Raw genomic sequence first — 26,390 nt, forward strand, 5'->3', positions numbered from 1 at the left:
CAACAGACAGGCATGTCAATCCACTGGTACTACCAGTGCCTTGTGTCTAATTCAAGTTGTTTCTATTTCAGTGTTCTCATGATACCATTGTGATAAACAAGTAGGACTTAAAATGTTCTTACCTTTGCTCTTTGAGCTAGCTTTGACACTCAAATTTCCACTGAGATTTGATAAAGATGTTAATAGGCAGGGTTTCCTAGGATCTGGACGAGTTTCCATAGAAATGACAATCTGAGTGGTGTGGATAGAAACCTTCTGACAAAAGGAAATGCCCATCCATAAGTTTTCTTGGGATGCCTTTTGTCCTCCATCACCATGGTCTTCAGAGTCAGAAATCTGGCTTTTGTAACACTGGGATGTTAATGTGTCATCCTTCTTTGGAAGGCTATCAGCTGCTGAAGCATTTTCCTCCTGAGTCTCATCATCACTTTTGCTTCTGATCTTTTTCAGAAATTGTTTTATTTGATCCAACTTGACAAAGCTCAAATTTGCTTTCAGAGGCTTTGATATATCCACATTTATCTCCGCTGTGGGACAAATAGGAAAGTAGGGGTGGAGAGAGAAATTTGTCTTAACCATTTCCCCCCCTATAAAAATTATGCATCCTCAAACAATTACTTAATTTACTGTAAAATGAAAGTTCAAATGAAAAGTTCTGCTTTTCAAAGAAGGTAATAACCTGGCTTCCTACTTCCAAGTTAATTAATTAGTGGACTTAACTTCGTCATGTTTATTAATTTCAATGGACCTACTCTGAGTAAAACATAGTTAAATACAACCCAAATTATTCAGCAATCTGTTCTTGGCTAATTGCATTTATAATTTCATAAATATTCAAAGTGCAGCCCTTGCAGCAAATGTTTTAACAAAACACATAATGAGAAGAACATTGTTTTACAGATGGGGGGAGGGGATTATGTAGTAAAAGTGTTGGGAATCCTTAAAGTAAAACTATGCAAAGGAAAAATTGTGGTTATGCTGCTTCTCCTTCAGTCCTGCTGCAGTCCTACTACCCAGAGGTAAGTACTTAATTCGGGTTAAGTACTTAATTCGTTCCGGAGGTCCGTTCTTAACCTGAAACTGTTCTTAACCTGAAGCACCACTTTAGCTAGTAGGGCCTTGCTGCTGCTGCGCCAATGGAGCACAATTTCTGTTCTTATCCTGAAGCAAAGTTCTTAACCTGAAGCACTATTTCTGAGTTAGCGGAGTCTGTAACCTGAAGCATATGTAACCTGAGGTACCACTGTACATCTACACCTGAGTTCATGGTTTGTTTCCCTTTAGACCAAGTGTGGAGAAGCTTTGGCCCTCCAGATGGTGATGAACAACAACTCTTGTCATTCCTGGCCATTGGACATGCTTGCTGGGGCTGACTGGAGTTGTAGTTCAGCTACATTTGCAGAGCCAAGGGTTTGCCACACCTGCTTCAAACAACCCATGAGCTTTAGCCAAAGTTGGTTCTTGATGTATGGCTTGTGTTCAGAGAGAGGAGCCATGAACCTGAGCTCAGCCATAATGCTAAACCAAACTATGCCTTAGCCCCAGGTAACATGGCAACAACAGGACCAGAGAAGCATCACAGCACAAGTTTTTCCTAGGATTATCCACATGCTCCCATAGTCACACTTAGCCATGGTTTAGTTTAACTTTATGTGTGAACTGGACCACAGTCCGGACCAAAGGTTTCCTTTCTGGAAGTTCATGTTACTAAACTGCCAAACAGCTTTTTAAGCTTTCCTGAGGGACTGCTGAAAGTCTTCAGTGTGCTCATGCTCCTTACTGGATTATAAACATTGTTCTCATTTAACTATTGAATTCAAAATCTCAGTTCTTCATGATGTTTTTGCCAAACTGGAACTGGAACATGCATACTTGGAAGTTTATCTGATGCCAACTGAACTTGCTTCTAATGTAGTGCCTGTAGGGAGGTCGTTCTAGTTGTTCACCTGATGCTATCTGAGAGGTATGTTCCTTAACGATATCTTTAAAAGTTGTGTAATGTGAAAAGCTTGTCTATTTTCTCCTTTTCTTCTTGATCCAAATGCTAAAGCTAACAACCTTGCCCAGCCTTTGCTATTGCTTGTACATGATGCCGGACTAATGATACAATGAACAAAAGACCTATCCTATACTTTTATTCCTTTTCTTTTCTTGGCCATTATTCTTCTCCAAGCCCTGAATCTCCACTTTAATTGTCCAGCTCTTGATGCTCCCATTCATTAAAATAATTTCTCTGTTCATTTTAGTTCAGCTTCCTCCATCGTTCAAGTCATATGTCAGTATTTCTCAAATATTTCTCAAATTCAGTATTTCTCAAATTTGGGTCCCCAGCTATTGTTGGACTACAGCTCCCACCATCCCTGACCACTGTCCTGCTAGCTAGGAATGATGAGAGTTGTAGTCCAACAACAGCTGGGGACCCAAATGTGAGAAAGACTGCACTAAGCCAAATCATTGCTTAGCATGATGCAGGCTCAGGGAAAGGAGATTGAGATCTTTTTGCACTGTGCTGCACTGAGTTAATCCATAGTTTCACTTAAGAGTCCCCCAGACCAGGGTTTAGCTCTCCCAGACCAACCTCAAGCCATAAACTGTAGGACACGGGTGTCAAACACAAGGCCCGCGGGCCGAATCCGGCCCGCCAGACCTCGTCATGTGGCCCGTGTAGCCGCCAGCCTGCTTCCCCCTGCGAGGCGGCGCGCTGTGGGCGGGGCTGGGGGGCTGGAAGGCGGGCAGTGGAAAAAGCGAAGGCGCTCCCTTCCCGCGCCGTTACTCGGCCGGCCTGAGAGAAAATTTCTGAGGCGGAGGCGGCCTTCGTCCAGGGTCGGGGGGCCATGGTGGGACTTTGCCCTCCTGGCGGCCTGGAGCTGGGGTGGCTGTGGGACCCGCCGGGCATCGGCGGCGGAGTCGTCGTCGGCGCTTCTTCTCCTTCTCCTCCTCCTTCGTCTTGCTCACCGTCGCTGCCTCTCTCACCTTGCTCGAGGCAGGTCTGGAGCCGGGACAACCTGGGCTTCGAGCCTGAGGAGGAGGCAGGCGAAGCGGCCAGGGCGGCTGGTGGGAGCACGGCGGCGGGGCCCCTGCTGCAGATGGGCGTGGTGGAGTGGGGCTGAGGAGGGGCGCCTTTGCCCTCGGAGCCCGACGCCCGGGAGGGCCCGCCGAGAGCGGGAGGCGGCGGAGGCGCAGGCGGTGCGGCGAAAAGGAGGAAGGCGGAGGGGAAGGCAAAGGCCAGTGGCCTTGCTCCACCAGAGGCGCCCCGACACCGCGTTTCCCTCACGAGGAGACGGGCGAGGAGGTCACCGAGCAGCAGCAGCCGCCGCCTCGCCTGGGCCAAAGGGATGGCGCACTGCCTGTGAGGTGAGTCGCCGCCCGGCCGGCACTTCTGTCACCCTTCCCGGCTCGCATCTCTCCTGTTTCACCTTATTAATTTTATGTTACTTGCGAGTCTTCTGCTCTGAAGACAGATGCAAATAATCCATTCAGCTCCTCTGCAATCTCCTTTCCCACCTTTAGCACACCTTTGATTCCCTTGTTGGCCAAAGGCTCTACCACAGACATGTCCAAAGTCCGTTTTGGGGGCCTAATCCGGCCCCTTCAGCAGTTTATGGGGTAAAATCCTCAAAAAAACCCTAAACAACTTCAACCCTAAAAAAAAAAAAAGCTCAACAATTTCTTTAAAAAGCGCAACAACTTTGGTTGGCCCTCACGGGCCTTCACTTCATCAAATCTGGCCCTCCTTGAAAAAAGTTTGGGCACCACTGCTGTAGGACAAACCTTGGTTGCAGCATGTGCTTAATCTGGAGAGCGCTAAACCACAAGCCTTGGCTTTGATGACATGCTAAGCCAAGCTGTGCCTACATTCAGCATGGTGCAGCAGCAAAATTACCATGAGAGACTGAAACAGCCTCTAACTCCTCTTCAGGAAGCTGTACACTCCTGTGTTCATTTATTTATTGAATATAATTTATATACCACTTTACACCAAAGGTTCATTATTGGCCATGATTTAGTTTAGCATATCCAGGTCACTGTGAAATCTATCAGAATGGCAGAGGAGGAAGGGAAAAGAAGAGGACAGAAACTCGTTCTTTTTGCTTCCCACTGTTGCTATTTTCACTATCCTACTTTGCAAGTACATATGGAAAAAGCAGTATGTACCATTTCCATCGCAATCATGATCCATTACAATCATGATTTGCTCCTTCTTGGATAGATATTCTGGGGGCTAAGGTAGCTGTAGTGGTGGAGTATGAATTGGTGAAAACTATCTCCCTTTCCCTCTGTCAGCTGAGTCATCCACTGGATCAAAGGCTCTCCAGTTCACAGACTGAAACACCCAAGGAATACAAATAAGACCCTCATCCATAATTCAGCAACAATTAATCTATCCAAAATTAAGACATATAGTGAAAACCTAAAAGCTCAAGGGCTTTTGGGGTGTGAAGAGAGATACTTGATGAAAACAAAAGCAAGACTATGAAGACTGTGATATCTCATATGGATGGAGAAGGTACTATTTCTTGCTGTTTGAAGCATTTCCTAGAACTATGCTTTGCAACAACTAAAACCATACCTGTGTTAATGAATATTTACTATCTGGCACAGTTTTCTTCATTCTATTAAGAAATGGAGCTATCCAATTACGTCACTATTTCAAAAACCTATTTGTAACAAAGCAATGAAAAAAAACCCTACTAGAGTGTTTGAGTGTTTTTGCAAATGACCCTAAGTTAATTAGAAAAGTCTGCACCCCGGTCAGTTCCCCTTCTCACATGTCAGCTCTCATTAAATCAAAAAATTCTCATTTCAAAGTTAACCAACACCATGGTTAACAAAACTGTTAAACTGGGATCAAGTGGGCACATTCCTAGGTTTATATATGATGTCATGCTAAGCAGCCCACAGCTGAACTCGCAAAAATATGAATGATTTTTCAATATAGTAAGTATCTGATCTAATGCTAATTCTCTCTCTATAGGCTAACTGTGCTGGGAACAGGTGGCCCTGCTTTCAATTATGGAGGGCTAACATGCCAGTGTGAGGCCTGGATTAGTTCACCTTCTCACAGGGAATTTGCCTCGGTTGGGAATGGATTTATTATGGCTTCACACATGGAATGGAGCTCATGTCAACTGAGGGCAGTGACACATCATACGATTCAAATTAACCTGCTGTGGACTGTTCCGCAGGGCTGAGGCTGTGTATTAAAATGACGACATTTTAAAACAGCTTGAAAGAAACCAGGATTGTCGAAGTGCAATGGTTCCAATTTGTTCCAACTAATCTATCACCTGCTGGAGATATTATTGTAGTGGGTTTCTGGTAGCTGCTATTTTCCAGGTTTCTCCAAACCACTGACCTTGCTAATGGGTACAATTGTTGCCTTTGGAGGTAAAGGGGGAGGGAACCCTACAAAGTGCTTTTTTATGTATGGCGAGAGGCATGTTATTCATCACAACATGCGACCAACAGAAGTGGGGGAGGGGAAAACCTAGACAAACAAACCACTTGCAGCCTCTTTGCTGAAAGATAAAACAGAATCTATCATATTCCTTAATTTTTACTGGATAAAATGTTGTACATAAAAATAACTCATACAGCTAAAATTTGATGAACTTTATAATTTCATACATACAGGTCTTTCCAAGAAAACAAGAAGGGCGTGCATTTTGGCAGAAGAAAGCTTGAATTTTTTTTAGACTTGGAATTAGTGACTATTAGGTATATTAAACTTTATGAATTGCTGAGTTTTTGTAATATATTTTCACAAAGACTGGGATAAAGTATGTCGCGAAGCCAAAACATTCCCAAATTTGATGTTTTCATCTTTGAAAAATATTAAATTATCCATCAGAAAGAACAGTGAGGTAATAAAACAATATGATAATCTCCATCATGGCCAGTAACAATTAGCTGACCAACAAGGGCTTAATATAACTTTGCATCTTTTCAAATGCAGTTCACCACTATTAGTCTGCAAATAGAGAACAAGATGGTGCATGTTAAAATAGAACTTTAAAAGCTACCAGCTCATGTACAAAAGAACAACTCTTGTGGATGTGCTAAATTTAAGGATGTTTGTTTAAAAATAAACCACAGTTTGGTGACTGAGGTCTCCTTCTCTCTCTCTCTCATACATTAACCTAGCAGCATGCAAGTCCCTTCTCAGTGTGTGCAAATGTACTTAGTATAGGTGTGGAGAGAGAGGGGGAGGGGGAAGGAGACCTCAGGGAAGTTCTCTCTCTCTCATTACAAACAGGTAATGTAAATTTAAGGAGGCAAATCTTTCGCAGACACATTTGCATTTATTAGTATAAAATGTCACATAAAGTGAGTTACATAAAAACATAAAAAATGTCACATAAAGTGAGTTACATAAAAACTGAAATCTTGAATAAATTTCTCCTAAGTAATTTACAAATGAATGGAAAGAGCTGGTTTAAAAAACACAGTATAGCTTGACATTTATTCACTATATAAATTTTGAGATAATTGGAATTTATTTTGCTAGCATTTGTAAGAGTTGAAATAAAAGTGCTGAAAAACAAATTTAGTTTAGTTGTCCCTACAGTAATCAATAATAAATGTATACACCTTGGAATATTTATGGTTGTGATATAATTTTAAGGAATTATTTAACATAAACCATCAGCCCACATATTTATAGAATGGCACACAACTTAAATACCAGCATCTGTAGCGATGTATTTACTCTCTTTATCGACTATTTATATGGTCATGTTGCCCTATGTGTGGAGTGCCACCTAGATTATTTTGTTTAGATCATTTGAAACTTGTTCCATGCATGTGGGTTTTCAAACAGCCCAGATCAACTCTTGGCTGAGGGTTCCATACTGTTTACTGTGAATTACTACTGATACTATTTTGTCAAAAACTACACTAAGGGCTTATCTAGCCTTCCTTTTGCAATCTGCTTTCCGAGCACAGGTGTGTGATTTCCATGTCCATGTCTGAGTGGGGCTTTTTTTTCTCTCCTCCTGCTGCTTTCTCTGGGAAAACTCGCTGTTTACTGCAGAATTGGAACGAACAACAATCCTTGGGAAAACTGATGGACAAAAAGCCCACAATCGGACACGAAACTGGGAAGCATGGACTTGGTTACCCAGTGAAGACTACCGGTTAAAAGAAAGAGGGAGACTTTGAACCTTACCTAACTGTCGCTTGTGCCTCTTGCTTTGTAAGAGTAATTATAACGGTATGCTTACCTGGTCCATTGAGGAAGTCTTTAATCTGCAATGAGATGAGAGGAGGTGGGATGCCGCTTTTAGCATCGATTTCCCCTGCCACTGTCTGTAACCAAGTCTTGCAATAGTCCAGAGTTTCTGGGAGAGTTTTTCCAGGGTCTACCACAGTGAGAAGAGTCTGGTTATGACATGTTGCTAATACACGACAGCCAACAATGTAATAAAGTAGTGAAGGGAAGTAATGCGCATTCATAGCTTTTAAATATCTATGGCTGGTTCATATACCATCTAGTTTATATAGATAAAGTCCTGGTTCATGTGACACAGTAAGGAAAATTGCAGGTTGATGGGAGAGTGAGAAGTGGTGGCCTCCAGGAAAGGAACTCACAGCTGCTTTTCTCCTCCCTGGTCCTTTCTGCTCCTGTGCAACACCAAGTGTCCAAACCAGGCTTGTGATTATGGTATCTACTCACTAACCACAAACTGTAGCCAAGAACAAACTTTTACAACAGCTCATGGTTAGGGAGGAGAGAACTAAACCAGAAGTATGGGGTCTGTCCAGGAGCCCATGCATTCAGCCGGCCCTGGTAAACCATGGTTTGGCTTACTTTGTCTTGCAAACCGGGCCACAGTGTACACATATATCTCATATAAATACTATAATATGATAATTATAGAAATGGCTGCAAATCATCAGATACTACCATCAAATGTTTAAAGGTGCCATGTATAAACAGTTAAGTTCAGTGCAACTAATAGGTGCCTATTAACCATGCATTCAAAATAGGTCTGTGATCTAATTTCTAACTCTATTAGCAATGCATTGAGAATTTTGTAGCATTCTTTTCAAACGATAAGCACAAAAGTAAAAGCAAGCAAATAAGAAAAGGAATAAACTATAAACAAGCCTTAGAGATCAGAAAACCACATGTTTGGAAATGCAGTAGAGTGGTTCTACTTATGGGTTATTTGATACAGTTTGCAGTTTCACTGACATTGCAATCCCCTTTTACTACTAGGCTTTTGAAGTTAACTTCGGTAGCTTTTCCTCTTGGCCCTCTTTAATGAAACCCCTTTGCTCAATCCTTAATATTCCCAATTGTGACTAAAAGTTCACATTTGGTACTTCTCAGTTCTCTGTCTTTCTTCATGTCCTGGACAATGTATATGAGAAATCAGCACTGCATAAAACTTTTAAAATCTATGGCAACCCACAGTCTTTGTTATAATATTTCTATTGGGTGTTTTGTTTTCTGTTCTTAAGTAGCTGCAGTGCTTGAGCATTAAAAAGAACCGCTTTAAGAATTTTAGCCACAAAATTGTTTCATTCTGGCTTAATCCCACACTGCATTACCACCATGACCCTTAATCCTCTTTTGTTCTATAGTGATGCTTGCAGAGAATACTGCTCCCTGATAGTTAGATAATTTAAATATGTTACCAATAGCTTTATTAACAAGTAGGATGCGGTGCTTTCTTTTCAAGTACGGTAGTTTCATACTTTTGCTTATAGTCTACATATGGCAGTGTGGTATGGACATATAAAAGTCTGTTTTGGAATGCATTTCTTGACTTAATCACAGGATTGCTATATAACCTGGCAGATATTAAACCTTGTGTAATTTCAAATAACATACTGAAACCAAGTAATTGTGACTTTAGTTCTACATGGGAAGTCAAAGGTTAAATTAAAAGTTAGCACATTCCTCTGTCAGTTTTTCAATATCATTATTTGATCAATATTCAGGTCTTGATTTTACAACATTGTGCAAGCTTGCACTATATGTTTTACAATAAGCTCTCCCTTTTCTTTCACTTAAAATTACTGCCTGCTCTAATTACAAAAGAATACAATACTGGATAGCTTAAAGGCATTTTCTGCATAGAATGCCCTTCGGCACCAAGATTGGGTGTTTTGTATTGTAAAAATCAACCCTTCAAGTTCATTTTATTTATTTCCAATATTCGTATACAATTTTCATCAGAAAAGATCACAAAGCAAAGAAAAAGCAAAAATGCATATGTAAAACAGCACTGTATTGAAAACTTTAAAATCCAGAAATAATATATAAAACATCCAACTACTTTTGCCTTTTTAAAGGTGTCAACGAGATTATAATTGTTCATCGAATACTATAGATTCTCATGCACTAAAATTAAATTTGTCATACTGCAATCCAATTATGCTTGGTTACTTTATATGAGTCCTTAAATTCAAATTCTCATTCTCTCTATAAAACCAAGTATATCTGTTTAACTGACAAATTAAAAAATAACAACTCATTAATATTCACCTGAGAGTTCTTAAATAACTCAAACTGAAACTGTTGATTTTTCAACAAATGTATGTTTCCTAACAGTACATTCATTTTGTTCTTAACCTTTAAAACATCTGAATTGCTCCATGTAAAATGGAGTGCTTGCTGTGAAGCAGCACAATTCTTCTTAGGGCTGCCATACGCCCAGATTTTCGTGGACACTATTGGGATTTCAAAGGCAGAATTGATTTCCTGGGGGAATTTCCGAAAGGTGGCGCTTTGTCCTGCATCAATCAAAAAATTGCGTTTTTGTAAAAAAGAACAACACAAACACCACCACCACCCCACACACAACCCTAGAGAATACACCAGATGTAACATTAATTAAATGAGGGTATCCATTAGACCTGTCAATCCCTATCAAAAATTTTGAGATTGCTAAAATGGATACTTAACAAACTATGTCTGAAGGAGAAATTGCATACGTTCACTGATTCTGTCTGAGAAACAGATTCCATTTATTTTCTAATGGAATATGCTTCACAATTTTGTAAATTTAGATAAAGAAAAAGATTACTGGGAGGGCACATAATCTGAATAACCTGATGATTTGTATTATATAAAAACCATCATCCTAATGAATCATGGATAAACTAGTGAAAAGCACGATTAAAACTAGAATTACAGAACATGTCGATGTGCTGTGATTTCAGCACAGGGAAGCCTTGCCTCACCAACCACTTAGAATTGTTGTATCAAAAAATTCAAAATGTAATATAGAGGAGGAATGGCATCTTAATGGTACAGCTCATGTTCTGTATACAGAAGATCCCAGGTTCAATCCCTGGCACACCTAAGTTAACAGGATCATGTAGAAGGTTTCATGAAAGTTCACTGCTGGGAGAGATCTACTGCCAGTCAGAGTAGACAAAACTGGGGCAGATGGGAGAAGTCCAACCCGATATAAGGCAGCTTTCTATGCAGCTGGTGCAGTCTATAAATAAGTAGGTACTGTATTCTATACTTAAACTTTCAAAAAGCTTTGACAAAAGTCATTCAGATTCTTAAAGGGGGGGGGGGGGAATATAGGCAGGAAGACATGCTGATGCATTATTAGTATGACAGAATTAAGAAGCAGAGATTAGGAATAAATTGACAGTGGAGAAAGGTAGCGTTTCCTATCATATTAGCAGAGAGAAAGAAGTAGTAACTTCCTCCTCCAGTGTCCCAACCTATCACACCAGATCAGGAACAGGCTGCAACGGCTTCTTTATAGAACATCTGTGGTGTATGTATTATCACACTTCCATATGAGGAGCTTCCTTGCTGTCTTCAGCTTCAGGGCAGCTCTGCCCACAAGCTAGAGATACACACACACACACACACACACACACACACACACACTTTCTTATTTCAGAACCCTACATTTTCTTTGGAAGATACCACTTTCCCCCACAAAGTACTAACAGATGATCCATCAGACCCGAGCTGCAGGAATTGGCTTGAATATTAATGCTACTAACTGAATTAAATAGTTTAAACAATGTCATGCACAGTTCCCAATGACATATTTTCTGGTAATAAAGAATACATGCCAAATATCCCTGAGATGTGTGTGGCAAATCTAATTTTTTTAAAAAAAATTTAACCGCCAAATGATGACGCTGACACGATAGGATGACCACATTCCTCGGGAGTGATGGAATAGTGAGTTTTGACCACAAATCCTGACAATTATGAGACAATTAAAACTTCTTGGAGCCACATTGTTGCTTTGTTTGGTCAAAGTAAAGCCACATTTATTTTTCTTAGTAGTCTGTGCTTTAAGGGTTGAAGTTTTGAAAATAAAGCCAATGAAATACTGCTAAATAATCCACCACAACAACAGCTTTGATGCAATACTGGTTACTTGATAAAATACCTTAATTTAAATCTGGTTGTTTGTTTATAGGTTTAAATAGTTAAGAGGCACCACAGACACGGGCACAAAGAGGAGAGAGATGGCAATGGGCAGATGGACTAGATACAAAGCTGACACCATTCAAGCAAGTGGCCAAACAGTAGCACGGTAAGTAAGTTTCTGTGTCTGGTTGCTAGAATTACCAGTACCCCTCTTTACAGTGGAACTCAGAATTCAGAAACTTTCGTGAACAGAAAGTATTCCAAAATGGAATACAGAGGTACCTCGGGTTAAGTACTTAATTCGTTCCGGAGGTCCGTACTTAACCTGAAACTGTTCTTAACCTGAAGCACCACTTTAGCTAACAGGGCCTCCTGCTGCCGCTGGAGCCCAATTTCTGTTCTTATCCTAAAGCAAAGTTCTTATGCTGAAGCACTATTTCTAGGTTAGAAGAGTGTGTAACCTGAAGCATATGTAACCCGAGGTACCACTGTAGTTCATGGCTGAAGCAGTCAATTCATTCATTAATCTACATTCTAGATGCCAGTAAAGTCCTGAAAACAGGGAAAATGACCTACCTGATGACCACACACTAGACCCATCTGAGGAGCACGTGCTATTACATATACTAGTGATGCTGCTTTAAAATGCTCCTGTTACATCTCAGAATAGAGAAAGAAAAGTGTGTATGGTCCCCACTGTTGTCATCACCATTTATTCCTTATAAAAGTATTAAAAATATACTTGGTGCTATACACTAATACAGCACACAGGCCCTGCTCACATGTTCAAAATCTAAACTACACAAAAACAGAGGGGATTTTAGAGGCAAGGTGAAAACTTTGCACTTGCTGGGTACATCTAAAGTACCTCTTTGGATCCCGGCCAAGGTATCAGTACAGTTTCTTCAGTATTTTATTCTACAGATAGCTTTAGTACAGATGGCATTTATTCTCACTATGATTTTACTCTCCTTTTTGCTCAAAACATTTAACAAACTTGTTAATATCTTTAGGCAGAAATTTGGAGAATAAAAATGTGGTGTATTACATCTAAATCTAACCATGTATTTCTTTTCTGAAAATGAAATGGATTGCCCAAAGTTTGGCAAGAGGAGAAAGATTGCTGCTGTTAATCTTAAAGCTATCACATGCTGAAGAAGTTAAAGTAAATCTAGGCCAACAATTTCAAATATGAATATCCATATTTTGGAGCGATAGAGAAACAGTATCTCGGATCAAAATTCTTCCATTTGTCAGTTTTGTCAGCGAGAAGATTGGTCTTTTCTTTCCTATTTAATGCTTGTTACTGGCAATGGACTAAAGTAGAAAATCATTCTCTTTCAGGTCATTTCTTTTTCATCCTTTTCTGCAAATGATGCACATACATACCAATATGGTAGTCCTTACTTCTGTACATGATCAGGCACAATAAGCTAGGAAGCTAGCTAGTCCATCTAGCCTAGTATTGTCTATGCTGGCTGACTCTCCAGTGTTTTAGGTTGGGGGTGGAACCTGGGATCTTTTGTTCTTGCCTATTTAAGTGCCACCTTAAAAAGGCCCCCAAAGTGGCTCAGAAAGGATGCCACACAAATACAAAATCTAATACATTTTGAAAACCAGTAACATTCAAACGCACTCAGGTTTCTGCCAAAAATGCAAGGGATCTCCCCACTACCACCACCCCTGCCCCATCCTCAGAGAGCAGGAGAGCAGCTCCTTCTAAGGGTCCCAGGCAGCAGGGTGGTTGATAGTTCCTGCACGGTCCTTCCATTCTGTGCAAAGGTCCTCTTAGTTGTGGCCACTTCCCCACAAATGTCTGTGCAGTATTCATATCACCCTTTGAAATCAAACCCCTGACGTTACCAAGTGGACAAGTGGCTGACACGACGTTTTCAGGAGTGAAAATGGGGTTGAGACAGCAGCATGGAACAGACCCTTCAAAACAACACTGATATGCAATCATATCTTTTTAAAAATCATTGGGGAACCCCAGCCAAATGTGCATTGCTCAAGTAGAGCCCCCAGGGAAAAACCAGCAGATCCAGATTCCCTTTAATACTTGGATCTGATAAGCCGACTAGAAGGCTTTTCATGGGCCCAAATGTTTTTAAAGCAGCACTTACAAAGGCAGTACTCCTAAGGCAGTGCTGCTTAAAAGAAAGATCTCATAGGAACAACAGTACTACTCTACAGCAAGCACTCCATTTTATATGGAGCAATTTAGATGTTTTAAAGGTTAATAGTGACATAGTTAAAGCTATGGTTTTCCCAGTAGTGATGTATGGAAGTGAGAGATGGACCATAAAGAAGGCTGATTGCCGAAGAATTGATGCTTTTGAATTATGGTGCTGGAGGAGACTCTTGAGAGTCCCATGGACTGCAAGAAGATTAAACGCATCCATTCTTAAGGAAATCAGCCCTGAGTGCTCACTGGAAGGACAGATCCTGAAGCTGAGGCTCCAATACTTTGGCCACCTCATGAGAAGAAAATACTCTCTGGAGAAGACCCTGATGTTGGGAAAATTGAGGGCACAAGGAGAAGGGGATGACAGAGGACGAGATGGTTGGACAGTGTTCTCGAAGCTACCAGCATGAGTTTGACCAAACTGCGGGAGGCAGTGGAAGACAGGAGTGCCTGGCATATTCTGGTCCATGGGGTCACGAAGAGTTGGACACGACTAAACGACTAAACAACAATGACATTCATGTACTGGTTTGTGCGAGAAAACGGGGAAACACTTCAGACTGAAATGTTTAGCTATACAGTACTGTTTTCTTAAGATTTTTTTTTAATGTTTCTGAACTTGAGCACAGGCCAGATTATGTGGTCATGAAGGAAAGCTGTCCATAGTACATCAAGTAATCTCTGAACAAAAGAATTATTATTCTGCCAGACATTAAATGGTCTTACCTGTGCACTTGTAGTCTGAAGCTACACCTTTAAGGACAGCATCAAACACAGATATTTCCACTCTCTGCTTTCTATGATGACAGCTTAAGATCAAAGAAGGTTGGGATACGACAAGGTGCAAAAATGGTTCTAACTGCAAGTCACTAGTTCCCCTGCGACCAGGCTGTCGAACGATAGTTATGCCCAAGGCTTGCCTAGCGGATGATCTTGTAGAAGCATGAAGACTTTCAAGAGATAGAAGGCCTGCTTTTTTCCCAGAAGGCAGTGAACTGTTAGCATTCAATAGGTCATCTGCTGTTACAGATGAAATGCCTGCTCCGCTGGGCTTCTTGAAATCGTGCTCAGCTCTCAAGTTTGCTTCAGGAAGGTTTAATGAAGTTTTGGCTGCTTTCTCTCCATCTTTCTGATCTTCCATCGATTTTGATTTAGGTAAACTGGCACATGAGTAAGTCATGAAGGATATTCGGCTTGCTGTAATAAAAATATCAAAGGGAATGAAGTTCAGGTTCTTCACGATAGAAGACTGCCGAGAAGGACGGGCAATGCGGTGATGGCTGGTACCACTGTGTTGTTCTATTTGGACTATTCTGATTTTAACACTGTCACTGCCAATGCCACTGTCTTGGGCTCCACTGTAACGTGAAGATGTTTCAGTCATGCCTCCATCAGACGTATCCATTTTTTTCTGTTCCTGTTTGGAAACCTGGGAAGAAAAATAGCATATTAACTTAAAATAGTCATATCCTAAGTATTTCCATTTCACAACATAAAACAATTGCTATATAAACATGAGGTCAAGAGAGAGAGAATTCTATAAAAAAAGAAACTTGCCAAGTTAACTTTAAAATAGGAATCACTCATGAAAACTCAGCAGGTGTCTGTTCCAGAGAAATGGTGACTCATATTTAATGACATGCTAGTGAAAGATGTGGCAGGAGGAATACATGTTTCCTAAGTTCAAACTAATTTGTTTTTCAGACCATTTAGGAATTCAAAAGATAGTGTGTCAGCCAATTAAAGATGTTTGAACTGATCAGCTGCCTTTTAAGTAATTAATTATATTTAAATAACAGACCTGGGTGAAGGTATTGAGGGGATGCTCATCAAATTTGCAGAGGACATCAAACTGGGAGGGGTAGTTATTGCCACAGAAGACAGACTCAGGATTCATGATGATCTTAACAGATTGGAAAACTGGGCCCAAACTAATAGAATGAATTTCAATAGGGACAAAGGTAAGGTTCTACACTTAGGCAGGAAGAACCAGCTGCACAAATATAAAATGGAATGGGGGGGGGGGGAGGGACCTGGCTTGCCAGTAGTATATAGTATTTAAAATTGCTGGCTGGATTACTGATCTGCTGCTGTGACACCATGATTACCCACAAAATTCTTCCTTTTTTAAAAAATATTATTAGAATTTCTATAACTCAGTTGTTGCTATAGGCCCCTGTTGTGATGCCAAAAGATTTTTTTGTCATCCCCCAAAGCTTACAAATTTGTCAATTATTATCAAAATAAATAAAAATAAAACAATATTTGTTACTGACTGCTTCATAGCCTCCCCGACCCGCAGCCATGATTCTGTGGAGCCAAAAGACTTTTCTGAGCCCCACCCCTGAGAACTCATTCTTAACAAAATTATCACTGGCTGTTCTGCAAGCACATTTGCAAGGCTATGCAGGGTCCAGTATGGTTTCAAAGTAGATTGGAGGGGGCTACATGTTGAGATTCCTGCATTGCAATTTGGACTAGATGACCCTCAAGGTTCCTTCCAGCTCCACCATTTTATGATTCTATGCCCACTTATACATTTCTGCCACACCCAGTTTGGCCCCAGGAGGAGAGAGTGGAGCATGAGTCAGTATGGTCCTCAGCCTGAAAAAGTTTAGTCACCCCTGCTGTAGAGAAAATATGACCAGTTCCTTGAGCGAGCCACTTGTTTGCCTTTCACATCTTTAAACCATCTTGGTCGCTAACAGGATGTTGTGTGTTGAAGTCATGACGACAAACAAGTCCTGCTGACTTTGTTCCCACTCAGTGCATTGCTGTATACCACAAGAACTGTTGAGTGGTTAAGCAAAGAATTGGGACTAATGCCACTGTCTTCCCAATAGGCCTGTTGCTAAAGAAAAGGCAATATGGTCCACTTAGAAGATGTTCAGCATAAAATATATAAGAAAAAAATCCCCACTGAAATGTGTCCACATAGTGACTTTTTATGAGTCAAAGGAAACAACTATTTCCTTAGACTTATCAATTTACTGAAGCATAGCTTTGCAAGGAGAAACATTAATACTATACATTTTTGTTTCCTAGTTACAGATTTTCCAACTTGAATTCAATACCTATTTCTTAAACTTCTGCACTGATTACCGTAACCCTGACAAGCCCATGATATTTAAATATCCTGGGATGGCTTTTGAAGCAGGCTGGAAAAGTCTTTATATTAGACACAGGCTGATCTGAGTAGGAGTGGTGAGTCCTGTACTGATATTGCACAGTATACAGCAGGCACTATCAATTAATGACAGAGAAGCATGATTCCCCACCCTGCTTTTTAATGCCCAAATCCCTCGTTCTATCTTGAACAGGCAATTTCTATTAACGCATTGTCACATGGTTTTTGCTTCTAAAAAAAGTATTGTACAAAACAGAACAGCAGCCTTATTTTTCAAAATATTATGCAAAATAGAACACTGGTTTGAGTATGTGTCTCACTAATAAATTAGTAAGAATTGTATTGAAGCACTGTATACAATTTTTTTATCATGCAAATCCAGAAGTGCAAGCTGTTGCACAAAAGAGTAGAATATATTAAACCAAACCATAAAATCCACCCCCCAAAAAACCCCCAATAAAGCAATATATAAGAAAAGCTTGATAAAGCCATCAATCACTAGTCACAACAGGCCAGTACTGTCTCTAGAAAGCAGCCAGACTTGGAATTAAACTGGCTTCTGAGGGGAGGGAGTTGCATAGCTAGAAAGTACACCAGCATTATCACCTTTTGATGTTCTGACTTGGCACACAGGCAATGCCTCCAGGAAAGTATATCCAGCAGACCTTAAGGGCTATGGCAAGACACACAGATCTGCTAGGGATGATCTCTGGGAGGATATATATCGTTATATGTCACTTAGCCAGTTACTGAGTTGGGATTTGCAGCTATTAACTTTAAAAGGCAAGCTTGGCAATAAATCTGGGCATCAAATGGAATATCCTTTTATACTGGTGAACAATTCCAAATGCAAGAACTCTAAAAACGTTCCATGCTTTGTTATGGAAGAAATGGGCCAATATTTTAAAGATGTCAAAAGCACCAATATCGGCTTCCTGATAGCAAATGTAATGGCAACATTTATCGCTGAGCTGCATTTATATCAGTTCACTTACTCTTTACATAACCCATTTAAAACGAACAATAAAAGTTTTCTTTAATTAGCTACTGGTGTGCATTAACATGATCATGATTAAACCATAAAAACCAACTGTACATTACTCAGGTCCCCTATCACATGTGTTTTAAATTATTTTAGTTGAAAATGTACTTTGAGTCCCTTTTAAAAGTTCGACCTTCTGCTTTCAGAGAATTAAATGCATATTACTGCAGTGGAGAAGATAATGTTTCAGACCTCCAGGCATATATTAAACACACTGGCAGCACATTAGACAAAATGCTTTACTTATTAGATACTTCCTATTCTAAACAGTGTCATCAAAGGCTAAAAACAAAATCCATATAAAAGCTGCACAATGCTTCCACACAGAACCTGTGCCAAAATCCCTGTACTTTCCAACTAATGAGGAAAGGATGTGCACTCTTAACATATGAATGTAAGATTTTCCAAGCATTTACTTTAGGAAACAGCACTATTGATTCCATATGGCTTATGTTAAATGAAACTGTATTGGTAAAATAACCTTTAAGATATCTGGCATGATAACCGTAATTAAACAGTTTTCAAAGGAATAAAACAAAGGGGAATTTGGTTTCACAATGGCTAATTAAAATAAAATGAAAAAACACAGCATGTCATCTATCAAGATAAATTGTTATTGTTTTAAAAACTATTTAAAATACTGTTAAAATATACTTTTTAGATAAAATCTAAAAGTACTGGGAAAATATTTGTGGCTTAAAAATGGATAGTTTGTCGAAGAAAAGTAGTATACAACTTGGAATTATTTTTTTTATGTTGATAGAATAGCTTTAAAACTTTGAGCATAACCAGATGGGCCTTAAATCAGAGGGATTCTACAGTTTCGCTGTCTGAATGAATTGCTACGTGAAAAAGTTTTCAATCGCTGAAAAATGTCAAGTTGATAGTTTACTTATTAGATTGCTTCAGTGCATTTTCTCCATCCTTTCACTTCATGGCAGTCTCTATAGAGAAGGTGATGAAAGCTATGCTAGTAGCTAGGGAACTGTGGCAAATTCTTCCTTGTCATGTGTTGAGATAAGTGACTTTACTAGCTTAACCCCTTGAATTCAAAAGCATTTAGGGAAGATAGAGAGATAAGGCTTAACTATAGCTGCTACAGTACATGTCCACTTCACGGACACACGCTCCTGTTGCTGGGCATCCTCAAGCATCGTTGTAAATATGCTCAGGTGCTTTTTATTACTAAAGCCATGATATGTCATGAATCTTCCTGTTTAAGCAGCCGTATTACCTTAATAGTTGGCAAGGACTGTCAGTCCAATGTATTAATATGAAAACTAAAATCTCCAAGGAAATCAAGGAAATGAAAAGCCAGCCTCAAAATCATTTTATGCCAGACAGAATTTGGGACAATTACAGTGACCCCATTAAGGTTAGACCTGTCTTACTAACAGAAGGTTAAACTCTTCTTCTTTTATTAATGGAGTGTTTCAAAAGCATTTTGTAATATGGCATGGTAATAGTTATTCAAGTTTAAAAATCATAGTAGGCTAACACTAGCCCCATGACACGATTCTAAGATGTTCTTTGGATCGTGGACTATTTTCTGTAAAACCTCATGGTTCAAGCTGTTCAAGTGAGAGGCTTGCAATTACAGCTTGTTAACACTACAGTGTTATACTTCCTTTATAGTATATAGATTAAAAATCAATAAAAAATCAATAAAAATTGGCAACTTTAAAATAATGACTGAAACAGACCTGATTTCTTTACAATCACAAATAGTTTTGGTATAAAATTATTTGGCTATTCTTTCCTGCTTTAACTGAAAAACTTTCTTAAACACATAGCCTGGAAGAAAATCCAGTTCTCTTGCATATCATTTATTGCTTTATGAACACACACGCAATTGTAATATGCTTATTTGTGGCAGGGAAGTCTCAGACTAGGATTCCTTAGAAGCAACGTCTTCCAACAACTGCAATTTTAAGGAAGAGATGGATCCATGCCTTTGCCCATCCCCTGTGGGTTTGTTGGCACTGGAGACCACCTCCACAACACTGAACCCATAGTTGCAAACTTCACGATCTTGAATGAGCCAAAAGCTGAGGAAGGCAGCATCCGTACTTTAACTACACTCTGGAGATGGGGGCCTCTAATCCATGTGCAGATGCAACACTCTGGAGATGGGGGCCTCTAATCCATGACTACATACTCCTGTTACACAACCTAACTATTTGCTCCAGTATTTTACTAAGACAACTTATCTTCTTTTCCTCAGCTGCAGGAGTGGTATCCATGGTCTTAGACCCACACCCTGGTCTCCTAGCCAGGTGCTGATTTTTGCCTTGCTCATCTGCTCTGCCAAGGGAATCAGGAACTACTTCCTTCCCCTTGCTTGAGCCATCATCTCTCCTTGATGGTCAAAAAGATTGTTCCAAAAGTGAACAACTTAAAATAATGAGTGCATTAAAAAAGGTAAAGGTACCCCTGCCCGTACGGGCCAGTCGTGTCCGACTCTAGGGTTGTGCGCCCATCTCACTTAAGAGGCCAGGGGCCAGCGCTGTCCTGAGACACTTCCGGATCACGTGGCCAGCGTGACAAAGCTGCTCTGGCGAGCCAGCACCAGCGCAGCACACGGAAACGCCGTTTACCTTCCCGCTATAAGGCGGTACCTATTTATCTACTTGCACTTAGGGGTGCTTTCGAACTGCTAGGTGGGCAGGAGCTGGGACCGAAAGACAGGAGCTCACCCCGCTGCAGGGATTCAAACCACCGACCATGCGATTGGCAAGCCCTAGGCACTGAGGTTTTACCCACAGCGCCACCCACGTCCCTGACATGAGTGCATTACCAGTAGTTTAATATATCATTTACCAGTAGTTTAATATATCATTTAACCAATTGGAAACATTGATTTAACACAAAGCTTGTTTTAATGTTTGAATTAAATTGTGTGAAAATATATATGTAGTGGTGGCAAAAATATATTTCAGGGATTTACTGGCTCCGGTACTATATTTTAACAACAGAGAAAACTCCTCAGGTCACATAGCCAAGACAGAATATACTTCTGAAGTGGGTGCATTGAATGAAGAATGTTATACATCTGCATGAAGCAATTCCATTTTATTTTAGTTATGATTATGTAACAGGACTATTTAAGTCCTCTTTCCAACTTGCATCATAGTCATTTTCAAACTCTCATCTAAACATCTTTAGCCAATCATGAGCTCATTTTTCACATCACATAAAATATGGAACAAATTGCAAGCGTGAAACCACAGAGTAAACGTGCCAATCATATCTTCTTCTTCATTATGACGTCTGACCCAATTTTGTGCTCCAGCTAAAAGTTAAATGTTTTTTGTGGGCAAGAATATCATGACTAGAGCATGAACATAAATTCTGATTCCTTTTATCAGAATTTTAGAAAGGGGATTCATTTTTTTCCCTATTCCTATGGAAATGGAAATCCTTTCGAGTCCACATCAGCTCAAAATATGAAGGGAAAAAAACCACCCATAAATAATTACAGTGTGGGGATTATGGAGCCAGTGTTGTGGAGTCATTAAGTGTGTTAGAATAGGACCTATGAGACCCAGGTTTAAATTCTTATTCAGCCATTAAGAGCAACTCTCAGTTGAACTTAACTCACAGTGGTGGTGGTGTTCCTGGCATTGAGCAGTCAAGACATAATAGGAATTCTGGTGGCTTACTGCCTGCCTCGCTGCCCAGCATTCTCCCTGCCTGAACTGACAGAACTGGTCTCGTAGGCAGTGCCTGTTAGGATATTTCCGTTCCACCTTAAAAGGGAGCAGGCTATGTGAGTCAGAGTCTGCGTATTTCCTGTTCACAGGATGTCTATGTTTGCTATTGCTTTCGTTTCTCTTTCTCGGTGCCTGAACACACTAGGATTCCCAGACTGCTAGTTTTGGAAGACTTCAGCATCCTACTGAGGTGACTGGTTCTGGGGTGGCTCAAGACTTTATGGCTGCCATGACAACCATGGGGCTGTCCCAACATGTCACTGGCCCAATGCATGTGGCAGGCCACACACTGGACTTTGTTTTCTCAACAGGGCAGGAAGAGGGTGATAAGAAAGTAGGAGATACTAGCATCAGTTCTTTGTCATGGTTAGATCATTTTCTGTTGGGATTGAGGCTTTCAGAAACTTTTCCCCTCTGCAGAGGCAGGGGACCAATTAGGATGATCTGCCCTCAGAGGTTGATGGGTTTCCTGACAGCTCTGCGGAATTTTTTTAGCTGCCATGACTGGCACTCCTGTTGAAGCCCTGGCCAAACTCTTGAACATCCAAATGGCTTGGGCTGCTAACACGATTGCCCAGATAGAGAAGAAGCTGGGAGACAGCTTGAACGTAAGTGGAGGAAAACTGTGGTCACCTCATTTTATCCTCCTACTAACCCTATGAGATAGAATAGGTTGAGAAAGGGAGGGGGTGACTGGCATGAAGAAATTCATGATAAGAAAGTGAGTTTCATAGCTAAGTGAGGATTTGTGCCAAGAGCTCCAAAGTCCTAATCCAGCACTCTCAACATACTGTGATTTAATATGAAAGCCAGTTTGGTGTAACACTTTTAAACAAATTTCTTAAGGTGACAGCATTCTATTTAGATAAGGAGAAGCTTTTAAAAACATATTTGGAATAAATAGCTAAGATGTAGTATTTGTGTGCTTTGCAATATAAAACAGGAGAATAGTTAGCTGTTCAAGGTCTAAATAATTATTTAAAATTTAAACAGTTAAAACAAAACACAATCCATTTCGCTACCAAGCTAGGTTTGTGAAGTTTTAGTAAAATTTTTAAGCTATATATGAGACATTAGAAAAGGTCTGACACATTTTATCCAATATTTTGATAGGCCTTGAAAGGGTCTAGCTAGAACATTCATCTCTTTTAGACCACTAAATTAAGGTAACACAAAGAAAAAAAGAAATGTAATCCCAATAACATAGAGGTCTGTTTCAGATAACCAAATAACATAGACCTTAAAATCTGGACTGAACCCAATCTTGCACTTAACACTCAGGTTAAACTGCTTGACCCATAAGGGTTAGTTCTCAAACACATTGAAAAATAAATAAAAATAATTCAGATTAACTTTTTTTTTAAAAACGAGGGCAGAAATCTATTTTGGTTCAAGTACATGATTTATCTTTTATGTTTTTGATTGCAGAATTTTTTCATGATTTTTCTTAGGGAAAATCAACTTCTTGGGGGCAATTATCATCTTGGTAATGGGCCAGCATGCTGAATTTTACTAGGGGGAAAAAGTAAATGTTAAGTCTTTATCAACAGAGGATTACATAATCCATTGCAACAAATGTTTATCCTTTGGAATAACATATGAAGTTAAGGTCATGTGAGTGGGGCACTTATATTCTGGAAACTGTATGCTAAGGATAGAATCACATCTGATTTTTACAAGAAAGAAAAGAAAAATAAAGAGACCATGTTAAATTCCCATTACCTTCTCTGCCAGCAAAAAATGCTTAGGATGCAGTATGCTAGATATTTAAGATGGCAGGGCAGATGATTAACGACTTGGGCCCCAGAAACCTCCAAAACGGCTTCTACTCCTTTGTACTAGAACAATGGTTGAGATCAACTGCAAGTGCCACCTTGACTGTACTACCTGCTACCAAAAGTGTGCAAAACTCTGTGAGAGGACTCTGAGGAAGCCTAGCATCACATCTCTAGAGTTCTCAGAAATTTGTTTAAATCAAGGGGAACTAATGTGGGGCACTTCAGATGTCACTGGACTACAACTCCTATCACCATTGACTGTTGGCTATATTTGCTGGGGCTGGTGGAAGTTGCAGTCCAAAAACATCTAGGGGGTGCCATGTTGGCTACCTGTGAATTCAATCACAGCAGACTGCCAAGAAGCATCACTCTGACCTTGCTTGCTCAGGCTGCTATTTAAAGTGAGAAAAACCCAGAACAGCTTGCATGCTTCTCCGATCCACAATCATTTTTAGAGGATGATTAAATCCCAGTTCCTTTGCCCATGAATGTGTGTGTTCTTCTATCTGTAAACAATACATGAATTACATACTAATTCTTGCACAAGTACTAAAGAAAAAATTCACATGGCATGTGAATGCACCACTAGTGTCAAGGAGAGCATTGGCTTACAAATAACTTTCCATTTCTTTATTAAGGGAGGCAATGTTTCCAATGAAACTTTCCTAAAACCTAATTAGATAAGCATTTGTTAATACAAAAAGAAGAAAATGTAGCATACTTTAAAACCATAAACCAGTAATTGTTACTCCAATTTTTGGGGTTTTTTAAAAATCCTTATGCTACACTGGATAAATGGGGATTAACGTAGGAAAAGCTGCCATTTGTGCTGTCTGGTCCCATGACGTTATAATTTGTTTCATACTAACGCACACATTAATACACATTACAACAAACTCTGACACCTTAGTTACTAAGAAACGGTTTCTTTCCACCCAGTTGCCACATGGAGGCTGCCAGAAACTGCCTCTGTATGGTAGCTTGGATCGCAGGGTGGGCAGATATCTGTGTGAGCTGATTCTCATGATATGGACCTCTTAGGGTGGTTGCCTGAAACTGTCTCCATGTGGTGGTGATGCTTCATGTGTATATGCCAACTCATTGTGTGGTATGTACCTTGCCGTGTGGTTTCTCTGCACGCAGCCCCAAACATTCCTGCTTCAAACAGACTCTGCATGGCAAGCCATTTTATAGATCATGGTGTGCTACGTGGGAACAGTTGCCAAGTAGTTTCACTGTTTCAAACAGTGTCTAGGTGGTGGCCATATTGTACTCAGTGGCCCTCAGCACTCGCTAACCACATGGCTTCTGTCCACACAATTTCCAAGCTGTTTCTGACAGTATAGAAATAAGACACATGGGTGGGAGCCAGTAAACATAAACAATTTGCTGTACGGAGCAGCCACTCAGCTGAGATAGCTTCATGTGGCCTCCACATGGTGGCTGTATTGTGAGAAGGGAACGTTGCTAGGGCACCTGAAGTATGAATTTTCAGAAAAAGCAGCAATACATTTGCATTACATTGATTAACTTTACCATACATGTTTTAACTTTTGGATACAAAATACAGTTAGCATCTTACAGATTAATAGAAGCGTTTAAAACTGTATGAAAAATGTAGGGATTTTCAGAAATAATCTCTCTCTGTATATATGTGTGTGTGTAACAAATCAATGGCATCTGCACAGCATGTGTATCAGCCACTTTACATTTAAGCTGTCTGGCCTCTTGTATACGGCTTTCTGGAATCTGTTTTATCAATATTTATGGTTTTTTTCACAGGAAATACAAATGGCAAAGTAGCCTTAAATTTGCTTGAAACAAAAAAGGCATTACTTTATAATTAACGACAAGAATATTTGGATTGTAACTTCAAATTGGTAAATAAAAATAAAAATGGACAAATCATTTGTCCATATCAGGTTTAAGTGGACTGTAGTCTTTTAATGCTGCAGTGTAGAGTGCATTTTAGCAGAAGTGCACCCCAAGTTTATACCATGAGATTTAAAATAAATTGAATTATCTGTCCATTTGATACATACACACAGTCTAGCCAGTCCACACACACTTCCCTCCATGAGCATGCACCAAATAACCCTCTACTGGAAATACCCCCTCCCACAACCCCCTGAATTCATGTAAGGACTCTGTGTGTGTGCAAACTATAATTCTCCTTGAATTGGCTATACCACAGACAAGTTTAACAAATGCCTTTTCCTTCTTCCCCCTGCTACATGGAGGGGTCATAGCTTGGTGGCAACTACATGTTTTGCAGGCATATGGCCCCAGGTTAATCCACAACCTTTCCGTTTAAAAGATCTGAGAATGACGCTTGCCTGAGACCTTGGAGAGCCACTGCCAATCAGATCAGAACAGTTGGGTAGGTAGAACAATAGTCTGACTCAGAAAAAGGTAGCTTTATACTTAACACTCCTTATACTCCCCTTCTGCTACTGTCTTGGAGAATACCAAAGTTTCTTTTAATGGGTGTTCTACAACAGAGGATTGAGCAGAATCCTCTTGAGCAGAAGATTCGGGGGGGGGGGGATAATGCACATGTGATGTGGGGAGGAGCCAGAGGGAGGAACCAAGCGCAGCAGCAGCAGCACACCTTCAATGACCAGTGGCTCCTTCTCTTTCATGCGCAGCCTCTTCTTCTTGACACCACCACCAGCCAGGGACTGCTTCCCCTGACTTTCCCTTACGCAACAGGTGGAGAAGGAGCCACCGGCCACTGAAGCCAAGCCAAGGTGTGCTACCCTCAGTTCCACAACTGGCCTCCTCTTTCTGCCATCACCACTAGGAGCTGTTTTCCCGCTCCTTCCCAGCAGCAGCAGCAGCAGCAGCAGCAGCAGCAGCAGCAACAGCAGCAGGAGCCAGTCACTGAAGCTGTGCCATGCTTGACTCCACACTCAGCCTCCTCCACCCCTAATCATTCTGAACATTGGAGGCCTTGCCTCCCCAAATATTGGTGCATTTTTATATTGATCTTGTATTTTGATATTCTTGCTTTATTATAATTATGGGATGGGATTCATTTCAATGGGTCTAATCTGAGTACAACTTCAATTGGATATTGCCCATAACATTTTTGTAATCTGCCCTGATGAAGGGTAGAGTATACATTCCTTAAATTGACAAATAAATGAAATGAAATGAAATGAAGCCCTGGGTCAATCCTTC

The 26,390-nt window shown here is 40.3% G+C and overlaps 1 protein-coding gene and 1 long non-coding RNA gene across 7 annotated transcripts in view; both read right to left on the reverse strand.

The window, feature by feature from the left end:
- Positions 1 to 26,390, reverse strand: part of VPS13B (vacuolar protein sorting 13 homolog B) — a 399,672-nt gene that overhangs the window by 96,783 nt on the left and 276,499 nt on the right. For all 6 annotated transcript variants that reach the window (XM_083749735.1, XM_083749736.1, XM_083749734.1 and 3 more), the window contains exons 34-36: positions 14,274 to 14,976; positions 7,224 to 7,361; positions 123 to 527 (exon numbers count right to left, since the gene is read on the reverse strand). In XM_083749735.1, coding sequence (XP_083605861.1) covers positions 123 to 527; positions 7,224 to 7,361; positions 14,274 to 14,976 — 1,246 coding nt within the window. The remainder of the gene's footprint in view (positions 1 to 122; positions 528 to 7,223; positions 7,362 to 14,273; positions 14,977 to 26,390) is intronic.
- LOC310848104 lies at positions 18,462 to 24,652 on the reverse strand. Its single transcript, XR_014566164.1, has 3 exons — positions 21,570 to 24,652; positions 20,537 to 21,442; positions 18,462 to 20,149 (listed from the first exon to the last, which is right to left on the reverse strand). It is a non-coding gene; the product is annotated as an uncharacterized lncRNA (long non-coding RNA).

The sequence above is a fragment of the Podarcis gaigeae genome (genome assembly GCF_964106915.1).
Source record: "Podarcis gaigeae genome assembly, chromosome: 7".
NCBI lineage: Eukaryota > Metazoa > Chordata > Lepidosauria > Squamata > Lacertidae > Podarcis > Podarcis gaigeae.